Source organism: Sander vitreus, chromosome 15 (genome assembly GCF_031162955.1).
Source record: "Sander vitreus isolate 19-12246 chromosome 15, sanVit1, whole genome shotgun sequence".
NCBI lineage: Eukaryota > Metazoa > Chordata > Actinopteri > Perciformes > Percidae > Sander > Sander vitreus.
The window spans coordinates 6,653,258-6,675,991 of NC_135869.1; the positions used below are offsets into that span (position 1 = coordinate 6,653,258).

A 22,734-nucleotide genomic window follows, 5' to 3' on the forward strand; every position below is an offset into this window, starting at 1 on the left:
CACTAGAGACTTCTGCAGGCCGAACCGGCGCTTTCCGGTTTAGCGCTCCGCTAACTTGAATGGGGATTAAATTATTTAATTGTGCGGCTCTTCTAGACTTGCCAAATGTTATCGGACGGAATTAATCAAATTTTGATAGTGAAACGGGTCATTTCATGGGGGTTCTCGAGCTAAAACAAAAATGTATCTGTAATGTAACTGATTTACAGACATCTTTTTCGCTATGTAAGTCTATGAGAAAAAGTCTTTTTGGGCCAGAGAGCATCACATGATGGGCTGGGAGTTGTAATTCCAATGTTTGGCCGCTATGTTCAATTTGCTTTAAAAGCCGTCGCACTTTCTGGGGGCCTGATGCAGATAGGGGATTAGTGTATAATGTACTGGGGGATTTAGGACTGGACTGTAATGATACTGAATGTAGAAACAAGAGTCTACAGCCACGTAAGACCAGTATGCTAACATGATCACGTTGACAACACTAACATGCTGATGTTTAGCAAGTGCAATGTTTGCCATCCTATTTTAGCTTTAAGCTCTTGTGAAGAAAATGGCCTCTTCTGGAGAGTCCATCATGTTTCTTTAATCCTCCGTGTCCTCAAACAACTGTGTGGAGGAGGGGTGGGGGTGATGGGTGATCACGGAAGGCTTGTATCATGTGGATGTGCCAACAGTTTAGTTGTCATTACTTAGAATTCCTCATGGGGGCGAAAGAAACTACGCACTATAGCTTTAATATGAACGTTTTTATAATCACCTCTCCTGAACTATTGCACTTTGCATATATTGTATGTCAGCGTGACCGGGACATAGCTTTTTATCAGTCTGTGGAGACATTATCCAATCTCAAAGAATTGTTTTATGGAGATAACGGCGCACGCACACTGACGATACAGGCCAAAAACTCAGTTTTGCCTGTCCACACCTCAACGCTGAAAACAGAGTTCCTGAAAATCTTCAGCCTGGCCAGAGTTTCCCAAAAGATCTGTTCTCAGTGACCTAAAACACAGTTTGACTGTGGAACAAAGGCAAGACACAAATGGGGAACGTCATTAGTTTTGCAGGTATTTGATCATCACCCAAAGAATTAAGAAAGACAAAATTGCCTTCATACCTGATGATGGCACTACATGAAAAGTTGAGTAACAAGGTTACAATTCATGTCTGCCAATTTCATGGCAATCCATTCAATATTTGTCGAGATATTTCAGTCTCGACCAAAGTCATGGACCGTCCATCCATAGAGCCATGGCTAGAAAACTGTGTCAAACAAAATCAGCGTGCACGGTCCGTAGAGAAAGTTCCTAGGAGCACACTGAGACGGGTCAATTCCTGAAACACGTTTATTATTTTCTGACCATCACTGTGCAAAAGAGCAGCTAAATTGGTAGCTTTAGACTTCCATAAGAAAACAATTCTGGTAGTCCGAAGGTTTTTTGTTTTACACAGATTTGTTCAGTTGGACCGCAGATGCTTTATCTTTGTTGATGTGTCATTGTAGGGTTAAATCAGTTGTAAATATGGTAAAATGCTTTGATGAATGCTGTAATATTGTCTTCTATTTTTGTCGATTACAGCTAGAAGCAATACAGAAACACCCCTGGTACCAGTAAGTACCACATTTTTCTTACTTTTTTCTGGCTTCCTCTGCATGTTCCCTTTTTCCTTCTCCACCCAAGCCACTATTACCCACACCCCCTTGTTTTATATATATATATGTATATATATATATATATAGTCTTCCTCTTGTTAATTTCAACCATGTCAAATAGTAACTTAACATTATGTTAATCATAGATTAAAAGCGATAATGTGCGTTATTAGTACTAAAGTAACACAGCGGTACTTGGCTACCCCGACCACATTTGTGTGGACTAGACAGACCCTCCTCAGCAGCGCTGTGAAGGAAGGTCTGGCAGTCTATGCAAGACTACTAATAACACAATATAACAAATTGAAAAAAACTATTTCTCATGCAGTGGGAAGGTGAGGAAGTTACCTTTTGTAGAGCCGATGGAAATTCTATTTGATTTAAACTCATGCAGTTAATATCAAATTAGCGGTGGGGGGAATTTAAGGTATTCAGAAAAGTGGTAGGGACATATCCCCACCGTTCCTACCATACATTATACCCATGGAGCAACCACCTTTTTGAGGACACGTGAAAACTTCAAAATTCACAAGTGCGGTATTCACTGATGTTTAAAGACTCAGGCGCTAAAACGGAGCATTTCAGACAAAAATTACAAAAAATAATGTGTGTGTTTTTTAACATTAAAGCATGTAAATAAGCGTAATATGGGACCTTAAAAAATGAGTTCAAAAAGTTTCCCCAGAGAAAACACAAAATGTTCCAATGAAATCTACATCATAAAAGTCTAGGGAGACAAATGCTGGACTGAGTAGGTACTGGACCAAGGCCAAAACCAGCCGGATACTTTGTCAAACCAACATCTATCATACCGCACTGTAATATCAAACTGGGAAAAGTTCTCCCTCAGTGGACATTAAACCTGTGTAATGTTGGACACCATTGACCATCAGTGTTTGCTGTTAACTTTGAGATGTTTCTAACATTTGTTAATTGCACGCACTAATCACATGCGTGGACTTTTTCCTATCAGGGGTGGTCGTAATGAGCCTTGCCCAGAGCAGCCGCCCCCTCGCCGGGTGTGTGTGAAGAGGATCCTGTCCTTAACAGACCTGGACCCTGATGTCCTGGAGAGCATGTACTCCTTAGGGTGCTTCAGAGACCGGGTCAAACTCACACAGGACCTTACAAGTGAGGAGTGAGTAAATATAACCCATCAAACATTTCCACTTTGACTAGATGGCAATACACCGATGTGCACCACTGTTGATAAGTATATGTTGGAATATATGACAGGAAGAACGTCAAACAGTTTTATAAATCTGCTTTATGTCCAACTGCATAATATAGTATATATTAATGGACAAATGAAAGAATTGAAGAATGCAATCATTAAACAAGTAGCACTAACATGTGTGCTTGCACGCATGCTGTAAACCAAATGCATAATTGTTGGTGTAGTTAATTTGATTTCTCTCTCACAATGTCTCTCTCTCTCTCATTCTCTTTTTTGCCTCATTGTGGCCAGTCAATTACTTAAATCATTAGTCTGCCTGGCATGGCAGGAACAAGAGCAACAATGGCTCTTTTATCTCTCTCCACCCACCCGTTGTGTCTCCCTTTCTCTGACAAACGGAGGGTTCCTTACTACCCACAACAGCAGTAGCACAAGCGTTTTAGCACCTTTTAGCTCACCGTTTTGGTTTTCTGGCCCGCAACTTTACTGTTTTGAGTGAGTCTCACAGCTCACATCATACTCTTTACCAGCCACAAAAAACAGTTTGGACAGATTCAAGAAAGATGGTACATCTAATTTTATCGGTACACTTAGGCATCAATTAGAGCCACGTTGTTATTTGCTTATTTTTTGGAATGGAGTGCCGCTGATACAGACACCAGCTCAGAGCGAGACTGTGCAGCCTTCGAGCGGTTCATTACCTGCTTTAATCTTCTTTTCAACTTAATTTTCTTGACTCCATCCGTCTAGTTTGTGCTAGCTAAATCCCAGGACCAGCAGCTCCCTGACAACATCCACGGATGTCGCCCGCGGGATCCCAATGCAGTCCCTGCTCGATGGTGTTTTTTGCCTCCAACGGCGCCTTCCAGGCAGCTAACCCTAACCTTAACCCTAAACATAACCATTGTCGCGCTGCCTGGGAGGAGACGTTGGGGGCAAAAAACACCAAAGAGCGCAGCCCCCTATGCCCTAGTCCATATTCACGACGTTCCACTTCCAGGATTGCTCCGGTGCGACAGGAAACTCTGCCAGATGTCCTTCTTTTCGGCCGGATATCTGTTACCTTCGGCTTTCTTTGTGTTGTAATTTTAAACTCCGGTGGATTTCTGAGGACTATGGTTAACTGCTCCTCAGATCTCTGCAGGGTAAATCCAGACAGCTAGCTAGACTATCTGTCCAATCTGAGTTTTCTGTTGCACAACAACAATTGTTTTTGAACGTACACGTTCCACCAAAACAAGTTCCTTCCTGAGGCTATTCTACAGCGGCACCGGGGCTCAGACCGGTGCATAGCGCCGTTCATGACGATTGTGATTGGTTTAAAGAAGTGGCAATAAACCAGAGCACGTTTTTCTCCCCTCCCGGAATGCTGTGTGGACTAGCCAGACCCTCCTCCGCAGCGCTGTGGAGGAAGGTCTGGCAAAGCGAGACTACCTATGTTAATGAAAGTGAAAAATAATTAGTGTGTCTGCCCCTGTGATTCAAATCTACTCCGAAATGTAATTCCAACAGACAAAACGAGCCGAAAAACATAACCTAATAATTTAGTAACAATTTATCAAATATTACTTACAATATGACGTGACTGGACCACCACTCACAATGTGTTGCCATTATTTACTGTACATGTGTACTTCCAGGATGGTGCCAGCCGTAGTTGTCAGGAGACTTGTGATCCTGACAAAGCCTCTTGTTCTTTCCTGTATTCTCCGATTCTGTGAGCAAAAAGCTTTCTGTGTGTCTCCTCTCTTTATGACCTGTGTCTCTTTGCATCGTGATCTTTAGGGAGAACCAGGAGAAGATGATCTACTACCTCCTATTGGACAGGAAGGAGCGATACCCCAGCTGTGAAGATGAGGATCTGCCTCCAAGAAATGACCTAGGTGAGAACCAAGGTCTTACCAAGAACAATGAGACAAAAGCTTGATTATGAAAGCAAATGTTACTTCTACTATGAACTGTCTGAACTAGAGCCCGACCGATATATCGGCGGGCCGATATTAGGCATTTTCCAAACTATCGGTATCGGCATTAATGACCGATAAATGAATATTTAAAAAATAAAATAAAAACGGACGAAACACCCTTCAACCATGTTATGAGTGTTGGCGTTGCATAGTTTGTCCACCAGAGGGCGCTCTACAACGTCCCTGTTGATACACTCTTGGATTTTTTGTTTGTTATTGTGTTTTTGTTCAAAGGACTTTAAGTTTCATATCTTAGGTTTGTATTTTTATACATTTTATTTATCAGAACTTTCATATATTTTGATGTTCCTCTTTTCTGTTGTGACAATAAAACACAGAAGTTTATTTTTAAACTGCATTATCATATTATTTTAGTGAGGACTCATAAATAACTACAAATAACTAATGTTAGAGAAATCTGTTTATGTTTTGTTACGCGTTTCTGGATTTGTTTTTTAAAATATATATCGGCCGATATATCGGGATATCGGATTTTTAAATCACCAAATATTTGTATCGACATCGGCCTTAAAAATCCTTTATCGGTCGGGCTCTAGTCTGAATTATGTGTAGATTTTAAAAAAATACTGTATTGTCTTTAATACACGAGCAATTAACATCGCAAAAGAAAAAAATCATCTTGAGACTGGGCTTCATTCATATAGAAGCAACACTGTATATAGGTAGAGTACGCATACAATTACCTAAATCTGTAGCTATAAAGATTTTGCATGGGGGGGAGTGATGAATCAGTGGATTTTTGAAATGGATGAAATTCTTATTTTCTATTTTATTTTTTACTAATGTTATTGACCTCCAAGACCCACCCAGGAAGCGTGTGGACTCCCCCATGTTGACGCGTCATGGCCGCTGTCGTCCAGAGAGGAAGAGCCTGGAGGTCCTCAGTGTCACAGAACAGGGGTCTCCCACCCCGCCTCGCAGGGCCCTGGACACTAATGCACACAGCCAGAGGTAAGAAACCAGCACTGACATATGACATTTTTTTAATTGATGGAGACTGTGGACAGCCAAGTTAAAGGGTAACTTTGGGTTTTTTGTTTTTGTGTGTAAGTGACTGATTTGGTCCAGTATTGAGCGTGAACGCTGTGAAAGGCAGCCGCAGACCGGGCTGCAATGTAACCCTATACATTATGACACTATGGAAATGATCCCTACAGAGTAAAATCTGCTTTGTATAACCAGAAACATCTCTGAGATGGCTATCGCTAAACCCACCAGACTCCATTTAAAAAAACAATACTTTTAGCGTGTATAGAGCCAACATATTTTCACGTGTAAATCGGTAAACTATGTGTTTGTTTCAAACAAAACTAGAGTTGGGATTGTTGGAAAAGTGGAAAGACAAACCGAAACGGCTTTTCATAGTTTTATTTAATGTCTGTCGATTTTGAATGAAGTGTATGAAGTATTTTAAGTTGATAAAATTACAGTTTATCTACTGGTGGCTTTAGCGAACGCAGTTTCTCGGATGGTTTTATGTTTAAAAAAAAAAAGGATCTTACTCTTTAACAGAAAGGTCGACCTCCTTAGAAATCCTTTCCATAATGTTGTCAGACACTTTTAATAACAATCTGAGCCTGTCAGTGGCAAAAACTGCACTTTTATGGACGATAATTGACAATGAACATTTGCCCTATAGGATTTTTTTAGGATCACTTTTAGTGGAAAAAAATCGAGGGTGCGCAATTGCCCCATTGGGTTACATTGCAGCCCGGTTCGCGACGGCCCGGTTTACTGCATTCTTGCTCAATACTGGTAGCCTGGAAATCCAGACCAAAGATTTTTGTTCACATCAGTCTATTAGACCCAAATGCATGGGGACATATGGTCCAGGTTGCAAGGTAACAAGCTCAATAGCAAACTCAACCTTAGAGCAAACTAGAATTATAAACTACAGAATATTTTTTGATTGTTGCACCTGAAAGTCCCATTCGCCTCAATGACTGTTGTTGTTTGTTGCTGTCTTCAAAAGGTCTCGTTCAGTCAGTGGAGCGTCCACAGGCCTGTCCTCCAGTCCTCTCAGCAGTCCCAGGGTAAGAACTTCACTCTACTCTCTTCAGCAGGAAGTGTGCATTTAGTTTCCATGCTTATTGTGTTTCCACAACAATGTTAGTGAGTAAATCTACTGAAATGGCCACCACACCATAACAGAGGAGTGGGATGCGTCAGATGAGAATGCAGAGGTTTAGTCACGTATGTCATGACTGTTAAAAAACAATGGGAATCTGTATATATTTGCTAAGCGCAAACCAGTACAGAAGGTATCGATAAATTGCTGGGGGAGGGTCATGCCTTTTTTCCAAATTGTTTTGGAGGGTCACAGAATTTTTTTTACTGGCGAGGGGAGGGTCATGTCTTTTTTGGCTAAAGGTCCCAAAACTCCTCCGGTGGCCCCTTAAATAAATAACGAACAGTCCCTTATCAATCTTTTAATCCAAGTCTTGGCAAGGGTATTTTCCCGAAAAGTCGCACTATACCTTTAACAAACATATAATGCAACCATCTTGGAGTTACATTTGCTTAGCCTACTTGGAATTAGACAGCTTTCTGGTGTGCATTAGGACTGTAAGGTTAAGGCTGACCTAAGCACACTCTACACAAACGATTTTTATGCATAGAGTAGGACACATTGATTGCAAAAAACAATAAATGCTTTTTCACTTCTGTTGGGGGTACGTCTTCCTTTTATGTCTGCACATACAGTAAAGATCACTTCAGAAATTGTTAGAGTTAACTCAGACTTTCCCCGTCATATTTCCCCTCCTTATATTGTACACATTGTATGTACAATGTAAGCACATTTGAGGGATTAGGGTGATCATATTTTTGTAATTGTCAACAAATCCCATGAAAAAACAAAAACAAACAAAGAATGAATTGAACTACCTAAGTTTTTTTTATTTATTTCTGTGTATTAAAAGCCTGATAAATGTTATTCTTCTGTGCCATAGAGCTTCATTGTTGTCCAAAAAGTATTGAAACACACCAATGAGTGGGGTAACGCGTTCCTTTATATCCATGGACATTGGGTGCTGTGGTTTATTTTAAATCAATCCCACATACACCATTCTGCTGCTTTAAATAATAACTAAGGTACCAAATGTGCATTCATCCGCAGCTGAAAATATTCCCTAATAATTGCACTATTTTCTAGTAATCGTTGATAAAAACTACAGTGTCCAGTTGTTACTAAACTAAACATATGCATCTTCAATAGGGACCAGTGAGTTTTGGAGTTAAGTTTATTCTTTGTAACTGTTGAGAAAAATATAGAATAATTCCAGCCTAATCCTTCAATTTGTAATCCAGAAGGCAACATATTTTTTGTTTATCAATTGCAGTCAATTGGTCTTTGTTAGCTCTCTGTAGTGTTGTGTGTTGTGGATCTTTTTCCTATTGAACATAGAGAATATAAAGTCAACAAATATGTATTATCAGCAGCTTCAATTTATAAATATGAGTTTTTGCCATCAAAACCACCAAAACAAATTTCCTGTGGTGCTGTGTTTTTGTGTGATAACCCTTGCTCGGACTGTCACTGCTAGCTATGCTTTTCCATCATACTGTCACATTCTCAGTCATACACATTTTCATTTCATAGACACGCCATGCTGCCTCAGACAAAAGTCTGTGTGCACATGTTGACATGGACAAAAAGGGACTAAAACATAACTCGCATAACTATACCCAAGAATAGAGATGCACCAAATCCATCTTCCCTTTGGTGCATCTGATCTAGGCTTGTTGAAGAACCCTTTCCATTAAGTCATAATTCATGACCATTGCTCTCTCTCTCATCTGTCCATCCCTCTTTCCCTCCTTCTCCCCATCTCTCTCTGTCTGCCCATCAGAGCCCGGTCTTCACTTTCAGCCAATCAGAAGTCACCTCCGCTCCTTCCTCCAAAGACCCCAAACCAGGAAGTGCCACCACCTCTCGGCCTACCCGCCCAGCGCCCGACCCAAAAACACAGACCCTGCCCTCAAAGGGCCCCGCCGACCGGCCCCAACTCCACTCCATGAAGTCCCTCCCTCTGCAGACTCCACGCTCCCCTTCCCCATCCCCCTCTCCACTCCTCTCCCCCATCCCACGCTTCTTCAACTTCCCCTCTCCGTCTGTCTTTAAGTCCAAGAACGTCCACTCGTCCTCTAACTCCTCTGCCACCCCTCCTCCTGTGTCGCAGGTCACGCCGCAGGGCTCGCCGCTGCCCACCCCGCTGGGCACGCCTGTGCACCAAATCCAACACCCTTCCTCCACCACCCCTCCCTCCTCTTCCTCCTCGTCTTCTTCTTCCAGAGCGGACGGAGCCGGCGGGGCCTCGATGTCGCTGACGCCGCCCTCCAGCCCGGGCGGCAGTGGCAGTCTGGCCGGCTCGAGCTCCGCCCACTGGAGAACAAGACTCAACTCGTTCAAAAACAACCTTCTGGGCTCGCCACGCTTCCATCGGCGCAAACTGCAAGGTGAGTGAGGTCGAAAAAGGTTTAAACCAGAGGTGCCCAAACTCTTTCATATAAAGGGCCAAATTGTATCTGGATGGAAGGCAACGAGCCAAAAATAAATGTTGATGTTAAAGAATACTGTAATTCTTGTAATTCATCACAGATAAAACTTGTGTTGGGAAATTGTGCTTTACATTGCCGTAAAACTCAGATTAAGTACTTTTTAGCTGCAGAGAAAAGGCATGAGCATGTCAAATGCCATGGCGGGCCAAAACAAAGGGCCCCACATTGGGAAGGCTTGGTTTAAACCAGAGATCTTCAACAGGGGGTCCTCAGAGTTACTGTAGGGGGTGCGCCAAATTATGGTATAATGTATAATAATTTATATTAATTATATAATATTTTGTCAAAAATGTAAATGTCTTAACACAAATCCAACATATTATTAGCAGGTTATTAGGTTTAAACAAACACACAGTAAGTGATGGTGGTGTGAATCCTCCCCACTGATTGGTTGAGATAATACAACCCAAAAAATCTGCAGGATGAAGTAAGATGTTTCTCCATCAGTGTGAACTTGATGTTCACCTAACAGCTTAAAAAAAACAGAGTTCTCCTACTCTGTATTCACATCCAAGATACAATCTATTATTACCATAAACTACCACATGTCCCAGTCTGGAGCCTGTGGCTGTGTTGACTAATGGCAGTGATAATCTGTAATTAGGGCAATTAGATTAGAGCATGCCATCAAGATTCACTGCCTGTTTCCTTTTTTTTTCCTCTCTCTCCTTTCTCTCTCTCTTTGTCTCCCTTTTTCTTTTTTTAGTCCCCACATCAGAGGACATGTCCAGTTTGACTCCAGAGTCCAGCCCAGAGTAAGTCCACACATGTCTTAGTTTGTCTTTCTCTACTTTCTACAGTTAATTCGTTGACAAAACAATGTCATCACAAGGTCCATTCAGTAGCATTTAGAGCTTTCGGGCTTCAATCTTTAGGACAGAGATTTCTTTTGTCAACTACTGTTTCCAAAATCGAGATAGAACTTTCCATTTCAGTTTAACAACTTTGGTTTCAGTTTCATGATCCTAGTAGCATAGAAGCATAGGATACTGTAATTCATTCCCGAGCTCAGTACTTAAGTCTTCATCTTGGGAGTTATACCATCTTTAAGGGACAGTTTTGATTTTTTTAAGTGGGGTTGTATAAGGTACCTACATTACCTACTGTAGATGGAAGTTGGCACGCCCCCCCAGTTTGTAGAAGCAAATCTGAGTACCGACACAGAAGCTAAGCAAACATATTTTAGCCACCTAAAAAAAGGCCCACCTTAAAAAAAGCAATATTTAGAATATTTTCACCGCTTTACATCTGGTGAATCCAAACATCCTTTTAAAACACCAGTAACACAAACTAACTAACCCATCGAGGCAGTGGTAGACCGGCAACCTTACTGTTTTTGTCAAAAGAGTCTGGTGGCTTTGAAGAGAGCACAGAACGGCTTCAGTTCCTCCGTCGGTAAGGGCTGTCAGACGGCAAGGTAGAGCAGTGAAAATATTCTAAATATGGCGCGTGCCCATCAAGGGTCTAGACTTGTTGACGCCCAATATGGCCGTTAATATTCCAGAATTCAGCCATATAAAACAAGTTCCGGACATATGTTTTGAATAGCCATTTAATAGCCTACATTTAAACAACAATAATACACAAAAAAGAAAAAAAACGCCATCATCCAAATTCCAAATAAAGCAATTACGAAACTGTAAATCTAAGTAAAGCACTGCAATGGGGGGAAAGTCCTTCAACACAATCAGAACTGGACTTTCACTGTCAGCGCTAGGCTACGGTTCTGGCACGACACCGGCACCACTCACTGCCAGCATCCCCCTCCTCCCTTATATTTAACAAATAATGGAAAACTGCATTATTATCACTGGTCAGAAAAATCTGCATTAACTGATTGCTATCAGCTTTTCCATTCCTGCTTCAGAATCACTGGCTCATTCACCAGCTTATTGACTACCAGCTGACAAGTAACCTCCAATCAAATCCATACCAGTGACACTTTCACTATTCATTTCATTTCATGCCGTTAGCTCCACCACCCCAATCTCCTGGAATTATTTAGTTAAGGTTAAATGTTCATGTATGTGTTTGTTAAGGGGGCATTGGTTCTCCCATGCAGAATTTGTGACTGCCAAATGTAACCAAAATGCTATAAATAGTGTCAGTTCCTTGACGTGAGTGTCTCTGACTGAACTCTGTCAGTCATTATATGCCAGTTTAAAATAACTTTTTGTATACTAGTTAATTTGTACTCATAATTAGGGCTGGTTACCGAATTCAATACTTTTCAGGCACCTTCCCAATTGCCTCTGTAGTATCGAGTATAAAAATGCCCCGTCATTCAATTTGAAATTTTAATACCTAAGGAGCAAATCTCATCAGCATCCGTGAGCCAATAAGCATGCAGCATGCTTTTACTAAGATCTATTAATGCGTGTGATTGGCTGTCTAACATTACACCGTCGTAGAGACAGGCAGGAAAAACTCAGACAGACATACACAGAGACGCTCACGTAGTAGGAGCTGAAAAATAAATTAAAGGATTGTGCCGTAATGTTTAATGTTGTAATTTTGTTTTGTCAAAATGGATTTCATTAAAATTTGGTATCGGAAAAAAAAGTATCCCTCAGGAACCGGTATCAAACTAAGAGTATTGGTATTCGTACCGGTATGGAACATTTCTGAACGATACCCAGCCCTACTCATTAAGGATGTGGGAATGGATCTAATCTGTTTCAAACACTTAATTTGCAGACTGGCTAAGAAGTCCTGGTTCGGCAACTTCATCAGCCTGGAGAAGGAGGAGCAGATCTTTGTTATGATTCGAGACAAGCCACTCAGCTCCATCAAGGCTGACATCGTCCATGCTTTTCTCTCAGTGAGTACAATCGAGCTTAAAAAAAGAGGTTAAATAAGACAGCATTACTATATAATACCCTTTGTGGCGTTAAAGGCAATAGTGGACATATCTTCAACGCCAGGACCCATGGTAGAAAATCACTTCTCGGGGTCCCTCAGTCAGAACAAAAAAAGATGTCGGACTTTGATGATGTCGTGAAGTAGCGTGGGATCATGGGAGTTGTAGTCTAAAATCTATCTGACGTGACTCAGGCAGAAATAATTATCATGGATGAGTTAATGTATTAAAGTTTTGTTTCACGTTACGTTTCGTTATGTTTATTACTTAATGTCATTTCATTTTAATGAAATAGCCACAGTGTTATCTCTTTGTGGTGGCAACAAGTGTAACATGAATGAGCAAGCTAGCTAGCTAACTAGCCAGCCATTAAATGAGTAAAATGTAAGAACTCGATGCTATATCCACACACTTTTTTTGCCAGATGAGTGACAACTTTGTTTGGCTCATTTTAGCATGAAAGCATAGTGGAATTAGCAAGCTTACTAGCAAGCCGTGTGTCCCCAGACCTGCCCTTCTCCCGGCAAAAGTCTCCTAACAGTGGATAGAGGCAGAGGGACAGTGGGGTGCGCAAGCTAGCTAACTTACCATAACATGACTCGACTATCCATACACCTACAGTTTTGTCTATATCCACAACGTTCCACTTGCGGGGTTGCTCCGTTGCCGCCGGAAATTCCACCGGATGTCCCTTATTTTCTTCCCGAGGCTATTTTGCAGCGGCACCGTGGCTCCGTGCGGCGCTTAGCACCACCCTTGACGATTGTGATTAGTTTAAAGAAATGCCAATAAACCAGAACACATTTTTTTCCCATCCCAGAATGTTGTGTTTACTAGCCAGACCCTCCTCCACAGCGCTGTGAAGGAAGGTCTGGCAATGCGAGACTACTGTTTTGCTAACGTTATGTGGCAAATTCAATCGTGGGGTAGCCCTGCGCTGTTATCCGTGGTCAAAACAATCATGATAAAAATAACTTTATATGTGTGTTGAACATTGTTGTAATAACGCTACACTGTATCATGTCCTTGCCGCTGTATGAGTAGGCCTATTATAAGCTAAGCCACACGACCCCTACCGATAACACCAAAGGTAAACCATATAACCTTAATATTAACTGTCATTTATAAAGTAAGGTAACGTCAGGTTAAGCAGCACATATAATTCTGTAACGTATCTAAAGGAACTGTATCTAGCTAGCTAGCAAGCTCAACATATTTTGTGGGAGAGAGGGTGCTGCTATACTAACGCTGGCTAGGTTACACAATGATTTACATAACCTTATAACCTAAACCAAGCTTTCAGAGGAGCTGCAGAAAGTGCACAGATGACGGGAAGAGTTTCCCCACGATCTACGTAGTTTATTATGCCGTGAATCATGTCAGGCTGCTCTATAGTCCTGAGTCCTGAATCAAAAACTAAGACCGGAAAAGTAGTATAATAGCTGCTCTTTGAAGGCACAGATTGAGTATTTGATCTTTTTCACTGAGTGTCACCCTTTTCTTTTGCCTCTCCAGATCCCATCCCTGAGCCACAGTGTGGTGTCTCAGAACAGTTTCCGGGCAGAGTACAAGTCCTCTGGCGGCCCCTCGGTCTTCCAGAAGCCCGTCAAGTTCCAAGTACTGTTACATTTTTACCCTCTTCAGCCCTGAGAAACAACACTCCTAACTCAATCTTTACAAATTAAAAAAAAAAAAACATTTAAACCCACAGAGGTTTATATCAAATTGTAGTCAACGTCTCAGTGCTCCCTGTGAATATTTTGATTGTTTCAATGTAAGCATCATGGAAATTCAATAGCGTCACTACAAAATGTACATCTAATAGCATGCAATCCAAAACTTTTGAAGCAGCTTTAGCTAAAATTTAAGCAGCATTTATGAATGTTTGATGTATGATGCTTGTTCATATAATAATACAAATATACATACACCCTTGTAGTCAAATCACATTTGACTTTATATTGCATGTTCTTTTGTTCTGCTTTGGATTTACAGTTACATAGGTTAACAACTGAGAGCATTTAAGTAATGTTACAGCTTTATGCTTGAAGCCACTATGTGTAAAATTGGAAAATGTACAACTTTAGTGCCCCCCAGTCCCAGTGGTAGTATTAAAAGCAGTTCCAGATCCAACCCAGGGACACCGAGATTAAAAAAGCACTGAGAGAAACACACAAACTAATAATACATGGTCCTTCTCTCCTGTAGGTGGACATTGCTTTCTCTGAGGGAGAGAGGGCACGAGAGAGGGAACGAGCAGAGGGGGAAGGGAAACGAGAGATGGGCATCTACAGCGTCACCTTCACTCTAATAACAGGTAGGAGAGTGTTTATGGGGAAGAGAGAGAGAGTGAATGTAGAGCTTCATCCTGTGTGTGTGTGTGTGTGTGTGTGTGTGTGTGTGTGTCAGTTAAAAGTATTCGTCGATATGAGACACACTCTTCTTTTGAAAAATCCTACATATATCTTTAAAAAGATCCTAGAATATATGGAACATGATGCTGAAAGTATGGACTCTGGTCTTCAAATTCTTCTCATTTCAGTTTTAGTGTTTATTTTCCATTTTTGTCCTTGTACAATGTAACTAAGTACATTTACTCACTGTACTTAAGCAAGGTACTTGCACTTTACTTGAGTCATTCCTTTTCATGCCACTTTCTACTTCTACTCTGCTACATTTTAGAGGGAAATATTGTACTTCTTACTCCACTACATTTATCGGACAGATTTAGTTACTTTACAAATTAAGAGTTTTGCACACAAAAAAAACACACTAAGTTTATAAAATACTATGTTTTATTATAAATGTAACTATCCAACAATATACAGGCCTACAAGTCCATCTGAAATGATTAGCAGATTAAACACAGAACAGTTTGGAACGTTTACAGTTTCTAAAATGTGAGGATTTTCTGCATTGAGTACTTTTACTTTTAATACTTTAAGTACATTTCCCTCATGATACTTACATACTTTTACTTAAGTAACATTTTCAATGCAGGACTTTTACTTGTAACAGAGTATTTTTTTACAATGTGGTATTAGTACTTTTACTTAAGTAAAGGATCTGAATACTTCTTCCACCACAAAATTGGAGTTTTAATTTTCACAGTTTTAGACTTAAAAAAAAACAAAAAAACGGGCAACCTGACAATGAGTGACGAGATCATCCTCTCTTTTCTATTAGGTCCCAGTCGCAGATTCAAGAGAGTGGTGGAAACAATCCAGGCTCAGCTCCTGAGTACTCACGATCAGCCTTCTGTGCAGGCACTGGCTGGTAAGAAGCAAACACACACACACACACACACACACACACACACAAACTACACGTACCAGTAGTTTAGTTGTTTGTTTCACGTCCTCTCTCGCCGATTTTACCTCTGGCCCCCCAGATGAGAAGAACGGTCAGCTTTCCCGACAGCCCAGCACGCCTTCGCGTCAGACCTCCCGGCGTTCCGAAAGCGGATCGGAGCGGGGAGAGAAGGAACGCGCGGCAGACGGAGGGAGCGGAAGCAGCGCCGGCGGCGGCAGCAGCAGCGGGACCGCCTTACAAAGGCAGGGCTCGGGGAAAGACAAGACCAGACTCCTCTCGTCGTCCAACGGGACACAGTCTCATCCCTGAAGAGAATGTTGTGGAAGAGAGGCAATGGGTCACCTGCCTGGCCTTTTTTCTCTTCCTTCCCTCAATCTTACCCATGTTATTTCCTTCACTATTTCATTTCTTCCTGCCTTGCTTTCTACCATTATTCCAAAGCAATGGGATGGAAGAGGAGGGGGAAGTTTTTTTCCCTGAAGCTGATTTTGGGACGGAGAATTGCCCACAAATAGCTGATTTTAGCAGAAATGGATACTTGTGGGGGTGGCAGAGGCAGATTGAGCTGATCTCTAATCGGCCTTCATAGGCAGATTCACCCCCGGGGGGAGCCCGAAAACAAGATGTCCCAAAAAGTCCCCAGCATACCAGGAAAAGCTCACACACGTCGTTCACCCCGTTCCGACGAATCAAGAAAGCACATAACCTTCCCACCAACCTATCACATGCAGCACATAGTTCAAATCCAACAGGAAACCTCCATCAGTCGGTCACAATGGCCCAGGAAGATACTGGCCAATGACGTAAGTCCCGTAAGTCATTCTCTTTTATCATTTCCTGACCAGCCAACTGTCACCTGGAACATCACATGTCCTCAACACTAACCTGACCCAAACAGGAAAACCTTCTCTCCTCTCTCTTCTCCTCACTTTCTAATTCAAGACAAATAGTGTCTTGTGTCTTCTCAAGCAATGCAACAAAATGAGGATTTGTCTTTTGAGAAAGAATCACAGGAAGAGTCTTGATTTGGACTTGATTGTTAAAGTGGATTTTATCTGTAGATAATTAGCAAACGTAACGCTGTACTTTAACAATCAAGGAGTCTGAGAGAAGAGAAAGAAATGACGGAGAATGGATCTGACATGGTCTCCGTTCTGTAGCCCCACAGCGAGGGGGAATATCAAAACGAGACAGACAAGACAACTTTTCCTCGAGTGTTTGAGAAGCATAAATTCCCACAATTATTTCTGAATTACACTGAAGCTATGACACCGCATTGCCTTTAATGGAGGAGAACAAGTGGATAGCTAGGTAGATTTAGCCCCATTTGGAGGACACTAGTCACACCACAGGTAGAATGTCTCACAAGTGAAATCTCCCGCCGGAGGAGAGGGAGATGAATAGATAGATAGAGACTAAACAGAGGATAGTTAGCAGCAGGTATCCATTGGGTAGCAAAGGAAGGACAAGAGAAAAACTAGCAGCAAAAATGTAGAGCTGACTTAGAGATGGCAGTGATAGCCAGTTCTGTTAGGTGAGGATCTTTTTCCAAGTCTCTCTTAATTCAACATTCATACGCCATATGTACATTAAAAGAGTTATAGTTTGCTGTATATTCTCCTGTACATGCTGGCTGTGAAAGAATCCCTCCCAAGTGTGACTCCACTGTAAAAGATAGGGAACAAAGTCCACAGGCAAGCTAATATGCGGCGTTAGCAGTCTGAGCTAGCCTAACTGACGTTCGGTATACCACGCATGATTTTTTTCTGTACTTTTAGCTCAATGCTATGTATATAGCTATCAAGTGCATTCTTAAAGCTATAGTGCGTAGTTTCTGTCTCCGCCATGAGGAATTTCTAAGTAATGACAACAAAACTGTCGGCGCATCCACATGACGCAAGCCTTAAGGCCGTTGTACAGTGACCGCGTCCGAGCTTGCGCGCGACAAAGCGGAAACAGGAAGCCTGAACGAGCTTGAGCGCAACCGGATGCCAGGACTCTCAGAGTGATTGCAAGTCTCTCTTATAAACTTACCGGGTTAAGATGAGTTATTTTATGGTGAATGTAAGGCTTGATCCTACGAAGTAGGTCATCGAATCAATTCGAATCATTGACGGCAATGCTACTGCCAGTTCTGCCGTTGTTTACCTTTTACTTGTTCTTCTAGTCCGTAGAAATAGCAAAGTCGGTAGTCTTTCCTCATTAGCGCCACCTCGGTTCAGGAGAAGACTGCAACTAGTGTTGCGACCACCACGCGCGAGTATAAACAGTTACGGCGCTCCCATGACGTCACACTGGCGCTCGACAGGTCGGCTGCGGCTAGCATACCGCACGTTTGAACTGATTGCGCACCACCCCCACCCCTCCTCCACACAGCTTCTTGTAGCCAAGGAGGACACGGAGGATTAAAGAAACATGATGGATGATGTAAAATCCGACATTGAGCACCCCCATATAGCCAAAATGGCATGATCCTCGTTTCATAAAGCCTCTGCGAAGATTCGACTGTGAGATTATCATTCGAATCAGGCTCCTTCGATCGAAGCATAGAATATTTCAACTATTCTGGGTCACCCCTATAGAAAATAGTTGCGCACTATGGCTTTAAGACCCCTTTAAAGGTCCCCGTTTTAAAAAGAGTCCGTCTGAGTTTTCTGCCAACTCATGGAGCTACCGCTAGCTTAATTAGCAAGCTAGTTTACAGCTGATAAAATCTGCCAGTCACAGTTGTAATTTCAGCTGGCAAAATTGACAGTCGCTAGCTAGTAAATAATAGGCCCACTTTTATCTACCTCTATCTAATATCATAGACCCATTGTGTCAAGACTGACTCAGTATTTCAGGTGGTAAATCTGCCACCATTACCATTGTAAAGTGCATATGTGTCGTGTGCATTTTTGTACTGTGGTATTTTGTCTCCTATCTCTCATGTTGGAGTCACTTGTTGTCATGTTGGAGAAAGGACCACTTCACGGCCAGTATGGAGAGGAGGAATTATTACAGTGACCAATAACTCTTTCAGTGTACATATGGGCCTGTGAGTATTGTATGAAGGACTTGAGAAAGGTCCAAACGCATCTTTTAACTGAGACAAGATTTCAAGTCCATGGAATGATAGTAATTGAAGATGATGGAAAAGTGGAGTTAGAATAAATAGGCTGGCAGCCGACCCACAATTAGGCAACCCGAAACCCTTCCTATGTTCCTTTTTTGTTTGACAATAGATGCATAAGGATGCAGGGTGACACCAAAGCCCCAACAAAAGCCTCAGCCCTTTGCTGCCTCTCTGAAAGGAAAGATGGAGGGAGGACAGGTGGAAATGAACAAATGATGTACTTTTCACAAAAGGGAAAAAAGAGAAAAGCAAGAAAGAAAAAGAACTCTGGTGTGTCTGTTGTCATAAAAACACTGCACACATACTGCCTGGATGGGGGGGGAATGAAGCCACACATAAAGAATGAAATTTAGCTTGTTAGATTTTTTTACTTTCCATACCTTTTTTTCTACTCTGCTCCTGTCTTTCTGTGTGTGTGTGTGTGTGTGTGTGTGTGTGTGTGTGTGTTTTATGTTTCTGTGTTTGCCACCAGCAAAATAGAGGGCGGCGCCAACCACGTGAATGTCAAAAACTCTCGAAATGATTGCAAGAGTGTAAACAAATTTTGGTTTCCACATATTTATTGACAATGTATTTATGTATTTATGTATTTATTTATTTGCCATGTATTTGTTGAAAGCAGGAGATGGGTCGAGACAGGGAAATGTCACTTTTAAAGATGTCTGACACCGCAGAGCACACCAGCGTTCCCTGAGAAAACCTGAAAAACAACCCCGCTCCGATCTTCTTTAACAAAGAAGAAACTTGTGTGCTGCAAAAATACCTCCAAGCTTTACGTTGTGTTTATTTATTTTTTTACACCCGTTTGGTTTTTGTTTTGTTCGTTTAGCACCGTCGTCTACCATAGCTGTTCACATTTTTATGACGACTAAAATTCCACACACGCAGCGAGAGATAAGCTTGATGTCGAGGACTTTTTGCCTTCAAACAAACGACCCTAACCACCGGGTATTTATCAAGTGCTGAGTTTATTCACTCCTTCAGGCATCTGTTTAGTCACACCTAAGGCAAAAGTGAGCAGGAATGGGAAGCGGCTGAACTCGTTATTAGATCGTCTGTGTCTGCATGTACGTAGGAAACTGATTGACTCTGGTGATCCCCTTGACATCGAGCACAGTCATCCGGTCAATGTTCAAATGCGTCCCAATACTTTTGGTTTATATGACCTGCAAAAACAACACATTTCCATCAGCCTCAGCTGTACTTTGTGTCCAGAGCTAACTAGCAAACGATAGCATGCTTACAAGTTAAACTAAGAAGGTGAACATGGCTAACACGATACCTGCCAAACCGCAGCTAGCATTTAGCTCAAAGCACCGCTGTGGCTAAGTACAGCCTCACAGAGCTGCTAGCATGGCTGTAGACTGGAATGCTAGATCATTTATTAACAGTGACTGCAAAACACAAATATCATATTCATTCCCTGGGAAACTGCGTTTATTCATGCCAACCAACGCACACATTACACATTCCCACTTTGCTCTTCACACTGCACTGAAGCTGCTGAACAAGAATGGAAAACAAACGACATTCTTTTGCAGTTATAACGGCCAGGTTTTAAGTCTTTCACAAATTCCTGGAAAACTGGAAAGTGTAGGTAGCAATTGTACTTCAACATCCAAGAATCTGTCTACACACGTTACACACACATTAACATCCCAGTGCAAACTGAACTTTTCCCGAATATCCTGACATAATATCTGACAAGTGCATCGTAGCCACAGTTGAGTTTTGGAACACATTTAGGAAGCTCTGAGAAAACCATTGGCTTGGTGGACATAATCAAGAAAGATTTTCCATCTGCGCTGGTTTAACAGTAGATTCAAAATGTGTTTTCCCCCCTATCTCATGTAATCAGAGGTTTTCTTTTCCCCATCCTGGTGCTCAAAGTGGAGCAGTTTGGAGAACCCAGCAGTTCGGCCACACACATCTGAAAAGTCAAAGGTCAGGGATTTTTAGGGGCACTTTCACACCTTGCCTCGTTTAGTTCGGTTGAATCGAACTAGAGTTTGTTTGACCCACTAGTTCAGTTCACCCTCGGTGAAATAGTTAAGGCCACGTCCACACGTACCAAAACAATCTTTTTTTTACCCGTCTTGCCTGGATTAGTTTCAAGAATAGTTATGTCCAAACGGATCCACTTGTATATGACTCAACGCGCTACTTCATATTCCAGGCCTATAGGCGCCGCTGTTTCTGCTACAGAAATTCACCAAAAAATGGAGAAGAGTATTGTCACTTCCACTTCCCATCATAACATGACTAGCTAGACTAACGTTCTCTTAATACATCCATGGACTATAATAACTTTCACCATTGCTCATTTTATAAAGGCCTCCGCAAGAAAACATATCTTTGTTTACATTGTATAATGTGCTGTTGGATTGCTTTTTATTTTGCAATTCTGTCTGCCATGACTGACATGATTGCAGCGCGCTAGCTGGCAGAGCTAACGTTAGCTCTGCTAACTAGCTAACATTGGCAGTCAAACAAACATCAATGATCCAATGTCTTTTTGATAATCTACACGTTTTTCTTGCAGTAGCCTTTCTACAATAAGCCGTGCTGAAAGTTATTATAATCCGTTCAAGGAGTTGATAAGCAGACAGATTAGCTAGTTATTTGATAAGTTGTCTACTTCCACTTTATAAACAGATAACCATAGCAGTTAACGTTAACGTAACGTAGCTGCTTTAGCGACGTGTGTTTGCATCAAAAAGCGTCTCCGTGTGGATAGCCCCTTAGTCACCAACTGATTCGGACCAAAGCAAACTATAGGTGTGAAAACGCCCTAAAGTTACACACATACTTAACAGTTTTTTCCCCCGAGTCAACTTCACGTTACATCCACTTTAGTAACAAAGAAGCAACTTAAAGGATATGAATGAAAAGAGGAAAGAAAGAATGGCAAAAATGCTCCAGATTTTGCTCTACTTTGAGCAAAGTTTGCATCAAACTCCATTCAAAGACACAAGGGCACCCTTGGCACATTTGCGGTTGAGAGACTCCCCTGCTCTCACTCAAAACTCTCCTATTGAAAGAAATCTCACCCCTCCCTCCCTCATTTCTCCTTTACACCCCCTTCCACCCATTCACTTTACATTTTCTACCCCCCCCAATTCCTCCTCTTTGTATCTCTTGAATACTTCTCCACACCCATTCTTGCCCCAACTGCACATATCTCCCCCTCCCCCCGTATATAATCGTCCCCTCATCCCCTCCCCTTGTATACATTTTATACACTGTATACTTCGACACAGACGCTGTATACGTTTGTATACACTGTGTGCGTGCCTGTCTCCGTCTCCATTGTATGCCATCCATATCTATGTAGCGTTCACTATCTTTTATCGACACTGTAGTCGCCGTACCACTCTTCCTCTCATCGTTATTGCTCATTCTTCTTCCGCAGTAAGAATTGTACGACTATAATCTCTTGTGTCCCGCCCGTGTTCCCCTTCCCACCTGACCCCGCCACACCCCACCCACATGACCCTCAACCCCCATCCATCCACCCACCCAACCACCCATCTTGTAAACCTCCAATCCACACAGTAGAAGGAGGAATTTGTGACGTCAGAAGCAACAACAAAAAAAAATGGAGGGAGGTGTGTGGGGGAGGGTGGGTCGAGAAAAACAGCTAATTATTGATGATGATGACGACAACGACGAAGAGAAATGTCTGTAGTATAATTACAAAAAAAGGAAAAGTGCACTATTATGACAATGATTATTATTGCCTGTGAGAAATACTGCCCAATAAACAACAATGGAAATATATATATATGGGTGTTTGTGTTTCATTGTACACTCATATCAATGCTTAGTAATTATACTTGGTAGCAAAATGATTATTATAGGCTGGTTCTTCTGATTCATATGAAGACTTTGAGCACAGAGCCGTAGCAAGGATTCTCTGAAACCAAAAATAGGGTATTACAAGCATCACCAATGGTATGAAACCATGAAAAGGGACACACTTCCTGTCTCCTAAAGTGGGCGTGGCCTTGTCTGAAAGTAGTGAATGTCATGTGGATGGATGAAAAGTTATATTTTCATATTGTATTAATATTT

The 22,734-nt window shown here is 41.8% G+C and overlaps 1 protein-coding gene across 1 annotated transcript in view; it reads left to right on the forward strand.

Annotated features, from left to right (window-relative positions):
* brsk1b (BR serine/threonine kinase 1b) overlaps window positions 1-22,427 on the forward strand; it is a 37,213-nt gene extending 14,786 nt beyond the window's left edge. Inside the window, exons 9-20 of the mRNA XM_078270218.1 lie at window positions 1,575-1,606; window positions 2,622-2,786; window positions 4,611-4,708; window positions 5,614-5,764; window positions 6,786-6,846; window positions 8,665-9,271; window positions 10,080-10,128; window positions 12,071-12,194; window positions 13,749-13,850; window positions 14,442-14,550; window positions 15,420-15,506; window positions 15,613-22,427. Coding sequence (XP_078126344.1) covers window positions 1,575-1,606; window positions 2,622-2,786; window positions 4,611-4,708; window positions 5,614-5,764; window positions 6,786-6,846; window positions 8,665-9,271; window positions 10,080-10,128; window positions 12,071-12,194; window positions 13,749-13,850; window positions 14,442-14,550; window positions 15,420-15,506; window positions 15,613-15,854 — 1,827 coding nt within the window. The 3' untranslated portion in view covers window positions 15,855-22,427. The remainder of the gene's footprint in view (window positions 1-1,574; window positions 1,607-2,621; window positions 2,787-4,610; window positions 4,709-5,613; window positions 5,765-6,785; window positions 6,847-8,664; window positions 9,272-10,079; window positions 10,129-12,070; window positions 12,195-13,748; window positions 13,851-14,441; window positions 14,551-15,419; window positions 15,507-15,612) is intronic.
* The last annotated feature ends 307 nt before the right edge of the window (window positions 22,428-22,734 follow it).